Source organism: Etheostoma cragini, chromosome 7 (assembly GCF_013103735.1).
Source record: "Etheostoma cragini isolate CJK2018 chromosome 7, CSU_Ecrag_1.0, whole genome shotgun sequence".
Taxonomy (NCBI): Eukaryota; Metazoa; Chordata; class Actinopteri; order Perciformes; family Percidae; genus Etheostoma; species Etheostoma cragini.
The window spans coordinates 26,894,121-26,905,130 of NC_048413.1; the positions used below are offsets into that span (position 1 = coordinate 26,894,121).

At 41.5% G+C, this 11,010-nt stretch overlaps 1 protein-coding gene across 1 annotated transcript; it reads left to right on the forward strand.

Moving 5' to 3' along the window:
* Positions 1–3,682: 3,682 nt before the first annotated feature.
* On the forward strand, positions 3,683–10,882 carry pex10 (peroxisomal biogenesis factor 10). Its single transcript, XM_034877805.1, has 5 exons — positions 3,683–4,051; positions 5,268–5,348; positions 7,009–7,421; positions 9,111–9,277; positions 10,654–10,882. Exons 1-5 carry the CDS (start codon positions 3,940–3,942, stop codon positions 10,880–10,882), a joined length of 1,002 nt encoding a protein of 333 aa, XP_034733696.1. The 5' UTR covers positions 3,683–3,939.
* The last annotated feature ends 128 nt before the right edge of the window (positions 10,883–11,010 follow it).

An 11,010-nucleotide genomic window follows, 5' to 3' on the forward strand; every position in this document is an offset into this window, starting at 1 on the left:
CCTGGCCTGGGAACGCCTCGGGATCCCCCAGTCGGAGCTGGTTGATGTGGTTCGGGAAAGGGAAGTTTGGGGTCCCCTACTGGAGCTGCTGCCCCCGCAACCCGATACATATAAGCGGATGAAGATGGATGATGGATGGATGGATGAATTCTCTGATGGTTCCACGTATTGGTCCTCCTTAACCGAGGACCGAGTTTGTTTCGTTTTAAGGAGAACTATAAGTGAAAACACTAAGAATCAGTTCTGTTCTACTCAAATCTGGTGAATTAAACACACTTAGCTGTTCAGATAGAGAGACCATCAATACAACAGTGCTACTAAAAACCTTTACGTAAAACTGAGTGGTGTCAGGAACAGGTTTACCCTTTCTCTTGTCTAGCCCAAATCTACTTCAGGTTATTATTTTGGGTACTATTACTAGTACTAAAACTATGTTTATGTGTTATTCCATCAAATATTTAAGGTCACTACAATGTCTGGAAAAATCGACTAGAATAACCAGAACACTTTATTCTAATATGTCAATATGCTTTCGCCTTTATTATATCTTGCCCTTTAGTGCTGAACTTTCTACCTAACCCTTGTGTTGTTTTCCCATTAACCGTGAACTTGTCCTTCCAGGTCAAAACTGAAAATATTTTTTTGTGCTTTTCCGATGTTTTTGTCGCTTTACTTGATTTATTCGTCACTTTTTCTACGCTATTGGCGCTTTTTTTTTTTTACCTGAGCTGGTTTAATAACAGGTTTTACACTTATTCTTGGAATTCATGGTCAACAAACCTCATTTATATCAAATTACACATACGTTTTTAGTTAAAAAGGCAGAAATTATGTATTATTTTGACTAGTAGTTAAGATCTGAGGATGTTGAGTGGATCACAGATGGGTAGATGTCAAAGTTTTGCCTGGATACTGTTTTTAAACCATAAAAAAAAAGAATTCAAATGCTATCAGATTAAATAAAACAACCCAAAAATTCAATGAAAGTAATCAATTAATTGGACCTGAAGAACGTTGTATGGAATCATCCATGTTATTTTTGTGCGATTTGGTTGAAAGAAATCCATATTTCTGATATAAAACACTTTGAAACGGGTCAATTTGAACCAAGGACAAGACGAGGGTTAAGGAAGTTGTTCTGTTAGAACTTTAAAACATAACAAAAGGTCCAAAGTCCAGTAGATGTGATCACTACAGCGTTGTTATTGTATTCCTGTCTGAGCTGATGCCTTGATAACGGCTCTGCCAACACAGACTGTACTTTGTTGAACGCTACACGGTGCATGCAGCCGGTCGGACAGACGTGTCTTACCTGTCGAAGCTTCTCCCCGTGTGTGCTAGTTAGTGGTTCAGTCCAAGCAGCAAAGTGCTTCCCACCCCATCCAACCTTCCATCTGCAACATGTTGCAAGTTCCTCTCACCTTTAAAAAAGGGAGGAAGGGAGGAAGGAAGGGAAAAGAAATCCCGCAGCTCCTCCCCTCACTGAGAGCAAAGTTCAATTCCCTGGCGTGCAATAGTGGGACAGACTGAGACAAAAGTCTCTGTAAAAGGATACGAGTGGGTTAATAATGGGACGTTCTCTGTAGCGGTTACAGTATACGTAGTTGGCTCCGGGGGTAGCACTGAGGAGACAAAGAAACTGGTTCTGCAACCTGCCTAAGCTTTGGATGAATGGATGCACTTAACCTACAGGGGTAGCGCCTTGTAGCAACTTGTGCAGCGGGTCATTATTTCATTAAGTGCCGTGTTAAAACGGTGTGTTTGTTGCAGCAGTTGCAACACTGCAGTGAATGCAAAATATAGAAGAAGAAAAAATAAAGGTGCAGTTAAAAGATAATTATAAGCCTGTTAGGATAATTATTAGGTGGTATCACCTGCACATGCATAATGCAACAGAAGAGCTACATTGAGTCATTTAAAACACTTGCTTGAAGCATTTTAAACCTTCATGTTGGTAAATTAAATAGTGTGCATAGTATGATTTAACAGTTAACTTAATAAAATACTCTTTAAAAAATACATTTTTGAGATCTTTGTTTTGATTTCTGGTCAAAACAGCTGTGTTGGTGATTGGGGGAACATGAGACCTCAGTGAGGCAAAAGGTACAGATACTTTAAAATCACATACACATAATATACAAAATATATTCTCTGCATTTAACCCATCCTCTAAGGGAGCATTGGGCAGCCATTTACAGCGCTAGGGGTCCAAATCCAGATCTACGTCAGTGCCTTGTACATGTTTTTTGATGTTTTTGTGTGGAAACCAGACCGACCTGGATACAAACCCAGAACCTAGCGGCCACAGTGCTAACCATTGGGCCACCATGCTGATGTCTAATGCTTTGAGCCCCACGGTGACTCCTTCTTGTAAAAGTAGTCTGCGTCAACGCAAGTAGATTTCCAGGATAATAGCCTCATAGCCAACATTCTCTGTGTGTGGGTGTGTGTGTGTGTGTGCTGCTGTTAGAAAACTTAGATTGCTTCGGGAAACAACAAACTTTGAACTAGCAAACTACACGCTAAAAATGTTCACTTTTTCAACAAAACTTTCGATAATGCAACAAGACAGGCCTGCTCGGTAATTTCGGAGAATGATTGTAAAGATTCACAAAGGATAGGTTCACGTTTTGGGACCGCTTGGTGGGATTAGATTAGACTTTATTTATCCCACAACGGGGAAATTTTCATATTACAGCATCAGCATTTTCTTCAATAACAGCAAAAAACAAAAACACACAAGTAAACACACAAGAAATACAGGCAAACAATAGACAATAATTATATGGTAGACTGAAAGTAAGCAAAATGGCGTCCAATAAAAGGTATTTTAAAGTGCGGTTGCCATGAAACAAGAAACAATATTACGGTGTAAGTGACGTTAAAATTAAATTAAATGTGTAATTAGAGTAATAAAGCAAGAGTCAATTTCATTATATGAATCATATTAACCTGTGACCATAAATATTGAAAAGTACTTGTAACAAAATAATATAAATACCGATAATAATTGCACACGGTGATACCCTGGTAAGAGATAATGAGGTGTAAACATGTATCTGAGCGCTTTTTATTGTCCTATCCCAGGTTTTGTGTGGTGTAGCTCCATCTCCACAGCACTGTGGAGATAAAGCTGGATATGAGACACTACTTTGAGCCTGACTTTGCTTTAGTTAGCTAGCTGAACAGATGACTGAATTATATTGTTCTTAAATGTCTTGTGACCTCAGACTTAAACCACATTGGTTAATGAAAATTAAATCACAATAAAAAAAAAACACCCAACATTACTCTGAAGGGAATTCAAAACAATTAGCTATTTGAATGTGTATTAATAAGTAAACACATTAAAAAAGAATGAGAGGAAAGTTTAATTCATTTTCAAATATCCTCTTCAGAAATGCAAAGAGTTATTGTAGGGATGTTTAAGTCCTTCAAACTAAAAGAAAAACCATTGTAGTTGAAAGTAAACTTGTAGTTGTTGCTCGCTCTGGAGGGAACTACTAGATCTGTTGTAAATTATAGAGTGTGGTCTAAACCTACTCTATCTTTAAAGGGTCTCGAGATAACTCTTGTTATGAATTGATTCTATAAATAAAATTGAATTGAATTAGTTCCTCATCTGGCCACTAAGTGACACTGTGAGTTAAGGGGTTTATCGTCAGGTTTGTATTCACAGCATCAACTTCCTGTGTGTTTCCTGGACTTACATTCAACTGTCTATGGATAACTGTAGCTACAGTACAAGTTATTACTAAGGAATACAAGACACCATGCAGAATAAAGGGACCGAGTGTCATGGTCATATCGCTGACTCAAGACAATGTATTTTTTGCAGATAAATGACATTTTGAATGTTTTATAGTCTGAGCATTTGGGAGTTTGCAGGCTACTTACCTGCTGTAAAATTGCTATCAGCTCTGTTTTTGTTAACTTACAATGCCGCTCGCTCCTGCAAACCAGTCCCAGTTGATTCGGTCGAGTCAGAAGGACGAATATTATCAAACCTTCCTGAGAAACAACGCCAACGAAGCTTTTCAAACACTTGCTGGTGAGTTTGGTCAAATTGAACACACCTGGAAGTTGTTGACGTTGCCGCTTCGTAAGCCTAGCGGTAGGTTTCCACACGGCGAAACAGTCCGCGAACTTCGGCCAGCGAAGTTTAGCTTCACGCAAGACCGCAACAGAACACCGGTTGCTAGGGAGTTCATAAATGCGTTGGTAACCAGGCTATTTAGCCTAGCTGCCTTGCTATGCTTACAATGAAATCCAATGTCCGAACATGCTAGCGACTGACCTGTCGGCTAGCTGGATAATTGTGAACGTTCAACTAAACTAACATCAACAGTTGTCTTATGTGGTGGTGTATTTGCCCTGTTTCAGTCCATATGACATAAACAACAGTCCGTGGTTGATACACACGTCAATGTTCGCCCATAAAACTTGTAATTAAACTAATATACAAGTAGCCTAACTAGCTAACTGGCTAGGCTTACAATGAACTCCAATGTCCGAACATGCTAGCGATTGGCCGGTCTGCTAGCTGAAAAGTTCCGAGTGTTTAAACTAACATATACAGTGGTCCATTTAGTGGTGCATGTGCCCTGACTAGGTTCGTGTTGACGCAATTACCCATGTCGCTTAAGCTAAGTTAGCGTTAAAAAAGTTAACGTTCGCTTCAACATGTAGGTTAGCGTTAGCTTTCTTCGCTTTAACATGTAGGTTAGCGTTAGCTTTCTTCGCTTTAACATGTAGGTTAGCGTTAGCTTTCATCGCTTTAACATGTAGGTTAGCGTTAGCTTTCATCGCTTCAACATGTAGGTTAGCGTTAGCTTTCTTCGCTTTAACATGTAGGTTAGCGTTAGCTTTCATCGCTTTAACATGTAGGTTAGGGTTAGCTTTCTCCGCTTTAACATGTAGGTTAGCGTTAGCTTTCTTCGCTTTAACATGTAGGTTAGCGTTAGCTTTCTCCAAACCTCCTCCTTTAGTTAAGTTCTGACAGGTTACTCCCCATAAAATGAAACATACATTCGGTTTTACTGCTCAGTCTCACTACTTTTCATGAGTAAACAGTTAGTTTATTCAATTCAATAGCCACTAACCACTCTTACAAAGCAAAGACGAAGTGTTATCATCAAAATAAAACATCCTTTTGTATGTCAGAGTGACAAAGCAAATGTGAATTCATGTCTGAAGCTGTTTATCTGTGCTCTGTGTAGGATATTCAGCACTTGCTCTCTACTGAAGTTTGTTGTTTCTCTCTGTAGGATCCAAAAGATGGCTGGACTGGAGGAGAGAGATAGAGCTGCTGTCAGACCTGGCATACTATGGTTTAACAACATTCGCAGGTAGTTTCTGAACTAGTTCTAGCATTGCACGCTCTATCTCCACCACACTGTGGAGTAAGGTCTGGCTACACCACACATACATTCAGGGACTCCCCTATTTAACAACAGCTTGTTTGACGCTAAGGCCATATCAAAGTCAAAGTCTGCTTTATTGTCAATTTCTTCACATGTTGAGACATACAAAGAGATCGAAATTACGCTTCCCTCTATCCCCCGGTTGAGACGAGACATATTTAACCAACTAGGTCCAGAGACAAACATAACATTCAAGTAAACAATATAAAAAGTTAAAAAAAAGGATGACATATACAATGAGGAAAATAAGAGCAGCAAAATTTTAGTTAAAAAATGTGCAATTGTGCATACAATAGATATGGTCATCAATATGGTATAATAGTGCAACAAGTCAGGTGTTAGCATAGTTTTGCCAGTTTTGTTAGAGCAGCAGAAATGTGTTCCGAAGTGTTTTTAGGACAACAGGACAACAACAACAAGTTGTAAAGTGTGCAAGTGTACAAGTGGAGTAGTGCAAGGCAGCCATTTTGGGTCCAAAGTCCAGGATGTTTATGTAACTGAGGGTAGAGGGGGGAGAGGGGGCGAGAGTTCAGCATCCTAACATCCTGGTGTATGAAGCTGTTTGTGAGTCTGGTGGTGCGGGAGCGCAGGCTTCTGTACCTCTTCCCAGAGGGCAGTTGATCAAACAAATTGTGAGCGGGGTGACTTGCATCACTCACAATTGTGGTCGCTTTATGGTAAAAATTAAATGATTGATTAATAAGGTACTAACAATTACTTATTTCACCAGTAAATTGCTGGTTAACGACAAAAACAACCACTAAATGAAAAAATTGTAATTAAGTATAACTTTGAATGCACCACATGGCTGGCAAGGCGAGTTTCAAGTGAATGCACCGCACCGTCTGTGTTGATTTTCAGACATCGGCAGCTGCAGACTGTTACGTCTCGGTGTTGGAATCCTCTACAGTGGAATACAGTCAGCTAACGTTAGGCTAATGCTAACTGCTGCCAAGTGTAGTGTTAACGAAGGTCACATGCAGCGATGCTTCTTCAATTTAATTTTATTTATATAGCGCCAAATCACAACAACAGTTATCTCACAGCACTTTTAATAAAAGAGCAGGTCTAGGCCGGACTCTGTGATGTGATGATATGATGGAGAATTGTAGCAGAGGGTGTCGAGCAGGACCATTGAAGCAGCAGGTGACTCCAACCACAGATCCAGAGCCAGAAACACCTGCAGGAAGTGATAGGAGGAGATGAAAGGGGCGAGAGAGCACAAGACTACGGGAAAGGGAAGAAGTTGTGTTAGTAACATGCATTAATGGTTGCTTCTGTGGCCTCTAACGTCCGTTTCGGAGTATCAGAGGGCAGCGCTGGCTTTTCAGTAGCACCGAAATCAGGCACCAAAAGCCACGTTACTATTCGGTCCTGTAGACACTGATTGTCAAGGGACCGGTGCCGTGTTGGGTACCGGGTTTTGGTTTTGGTACCCAACCCTAGCAGTGTGGGACCTAACGTCAGGCATATATCCTTGAAATGTACTTCCGTTGATTCAGACTATTGCCAACCAAAAACAACATGAAATCCAACTTTATGTATGTGAGTTATTAACAATCATTTGTGTCATTCTGCTCCCGAGGTTACCAAACCCTGGGCGAGGAGTACGTCAACATCATCCAGGTGGATCCCACGGAAAGTCGAATCCCCTCTCGGACCAGACGAGGCCTCTTTGTCCTGTGCCACTCCTTCTTTCCCTACCTCCTGGACAAGGTCCTGGTGAGCCTGGAGAACGAGCTGGGATGTGAGCAGGAGGGCGGCGGGGGCGCCAGGCAGCGGCAGGCGGCGTCCTCGCCGTGGAGCCTGGAGTCCTGGCTGAGGGGACGGATGCGGCGGGTCGCGGGGCTGCTATCGGAGCCCCAGATGAGAGCGTGCCTGCCGGCAGTGTTTGTCCTACGTCAGGGTCTGACGCTCCTGCACCGCCTCCACGTGGCTCTGTTCTACATCAGCGGCTCTTTCTATCACCTGTCCAAGAGGGCGGCTGGTATCAGCTATGTAGGTGGTTTCTTTTACATGACGTACAGTACTGTGTAAAAGTCCAGGCAGGTGTGAAATGAACAGAGAAATCTGATTAACATAAATATTGGGTGTGACCACCCTTTGCCTCAAATATTCCCTTTATCTCAACTCAAATCTCACATATTGGTTTGAATAGAAAAATACTAGACCGTGGGAGGGCAAAACAAACTAGACAACAAGTGAAATTACACTATTTAGCTTGATGCTTTTGTCCAAAGCGACTTACGATGGCAGTAAATCAGAGTTTTCACGCCTCTGGACCAGCTAGGGAGTTAAGGGTCTTGCTCAGGGACACATTGGCTGATGTATCGCAGTGGGAATCGAACCCAGATGTCTCACACCAAAGGCGCGTGTCATCACCACGGCGCCATCAGCACCCAGTCACACATCACAACACTTTTTATCCACTTTTTACAGCTTCAGGTAACACTTTCATGTTACACAGTCTAACTATAGCCTAGAATGGTGTCCCAGAAACCCCCTCTCTTCCCAGTGGGTGCCCTACTTAACGGAGCCGCAGTCTCCAGTGAGGGTCTCTGTGTTCTGGGTCTCCATAAGAGTCCGTTTCCTGCGTGTTGTTCAACCGTTAAGGATCGGTTAACATTTAATTTCATTGTGCATTCTTTTGGAAGGCTCGCTGCCAAATATCACCACTTACTAACTAATTAATTAAATGTAGCTGTCAGTACACGTGTGTGTGTGTGTGTGTGTGTGTGTGTGTGTGTGTGTGTGTGTGTGTGTGTGTGTGTGTGTGTGTGTGTGTGTGTGTGTGTGTGTGTGTGTGTGTGTGTGTGTGTGTGTGTGTGCCCCCTGCATTTGGCGAGTGTTAATTTCGGACCCTGCACACGCGGTCAAATGTGTTTTTTTTATTGTTATTATTTTTGGGGGATTTTTAGGCCTTTATTTGAAAGGACAGGACAGCTGAAGATATATATATATATATATATATATATATATATGTATATGTATGTGTGTGTGTGAAAGGAGAAAGTAGGCCCGTCAAAAGAAATAAACTATCACCCTACCGGAAGGATTTTCCAACATCTTTGTATGTAAATCCTCCTTTATTCAAACTATTTAATCCTTGTGTTGGCTTCAAATCGACACTTTCGTTGACGCTTTTTAATCGTTTTTCACCCTTTTTGTGTCGCACACTTTGTTAAACACTAACTTATTAACTTTAAATGTAGTTGTTTTTGGAGTGTGTGATCAATTAACCTCATTTATAGGAAATTATACCCAATGTTTGAGTTAGAAAAGCAGAAATTAGGAATTATTGAGTCTAAAATTAAAGGACTGGATGATAATCATAATCACAGACTGGAATATGTCAACTTTTACTCAATACTATTTCAAAATTTGTTTGTCATTTGTTTTTAAAATGCTATAAAATTGAAGAAGACTCCCCAAAATTAATGAAAGTAGAGATGTGTACTTGGCAAAGAGCGTTGGGTGGAATCAATCATGTTATTTTGGGGAATTAAAAAGAACATTGATATAGGACAACGGGTCAATTTGACCCGAGGACAACTATGGGGACACCATGAGGGCAATATGAAGACAACATGAGGGTTAAGGAACACATGATTACAGTAGTTCATCTTTTAACTGCAACATCTGTATGTGTAACATCTGTATTTACGTCTCCACCCGTGTCCCGTGCAGCTCCGTGTGACGGGGCTCAGCGGCGAGGACGGGGCCATCCGGACCAGCTACCGGCTCCTGGGGGCCGTGTCCCTCCTCCAGCTCGTCCTCACCGTGGCTCTGCAGCTCAACACCTTCAGGCAGAAGCAGCGCGCCCGGCAGGAGTGGAAGGTCCACCGAAGCCTCAGGTACTGGACCGGGTCCCGGGTGCCAGAGGACCCGGCTTTGTCCACGTAGACCCCATCTGTGGAGATGCTGGTTTTACGAGTGCTATCGCTAGGGTTGCACGATATTGACAAAATGTGATATTACGATATTGAAATTAATTTCGGTATCTTTTAAACATATGTATAATTACAAAAGTTACGGGAAAACACATCTAAATAGATTCATAACAAGTTTTCTGACAACACAAGGTTTATTTCCATTGACGGACATATTGGATTGGGCCAACATGAACAAAAAAATAAGGACAATGTCTACAGAACAGGACATATTGGACTGGTCCAACATGAACAAAAAAATAAGGACAATGTCTACAGAACAGGACATATTGGACTGGTCCAACATGAACAAAAAAATAAGGGCAATGTCTACAGAACAGGACATATTGGACTGGTCCAACATGAACAAAAAAATAAAGACAATGTCTACAGAACAGGACATATTGGACTGGTCCAACGTGAACAAAAAAATAAGGACAATGTCTACAGAACAGTACATATTGGACTGGTCCAACATGAACAAAAAAATAAGGACAATGTCTACAGAACAGGACATATTGGACTGGTCCAGCATGAACAAAAAAATAAGGACAATGTCTACAGAACAGGACATATTGGACTGGTCCAACATGAACAAAATAATAAGGACAATGTCTACAGAACAGGACTTATTTCACTGGTTGGACAGTATGAAACAAAGATAACGGGACTTATTTCACTGGTTGGACAGTATGAAACAAAGATAACGGGACTTATTTCACTGGTTGGACAGTTTAAAACAAATAACAGGACTTATTTCACTGGTTGGACAGTATAAAACAAAGATAACAGGACTTATTTCACTGGTTGGACAGTATAAAACAAAGATAACGGGACTTATTTCACTGGTTGGACAGTTTAAAACAAAGATAACGGGACTTATTTCACTGGTTGGACAGTTTAAAACAAAGATAACGGGACACAACTATTCTTTCTCTTCCCTGATTCGTTCCATTTTGTTGTCTCTATCCATTTTTCCACCTACAAGTCACATGGTACGCTCCATAGGGTTTGTCACGAAGTGGACCCGTGCGCTGACGTGTACTCACATTTGCAAGTGGCATGGTAACCAAGGTAACTGGCCAATGAAACCTGATCATTATAGCCTGTCAAGCGGCCTCGATCGAGACACTTTTCATATGATATTGCGATAACGATATTGAGTCAATATACCACGCACCCCTAAAACCAAGGCGCTGCAAGAACTACCGGACGCCGCGTGATGAAAGCATTGTGTAGCGGTAAAAGAAGGAAATGTGTGTTAACTGTCTTTAAACATCTTTTGAATTGTGTGTCTGCAGTCCTCAGCGCACACGGAGTCCGGGCCCCAGGACCCCCAGCTGTATGCTCTGCCTGGAGGAGAGGAGACACCCCACCTGCACCCCCTGTGGACACCTCTTCTGCTGGGAGTGCATCACCGAGTGGTGCAACACCAAGGTCAGGCTTACGCTGCGATATCACACGCAGCCTCCATCTCTAAAACTGGACCACTTGATCAGCTGCTCGGGAATAAAAAAACTAAAAACCTAACCCAAACCCTTAGAAAAAAATAAATAAAACTAACCCTTAAAAAAACTAACCCTAAAAAAAAAACTAACCCTAACCCTTAAAAAAATTAAAAAAAATAAATAAAAAACTTAACCCAAACCCCAAAAAAA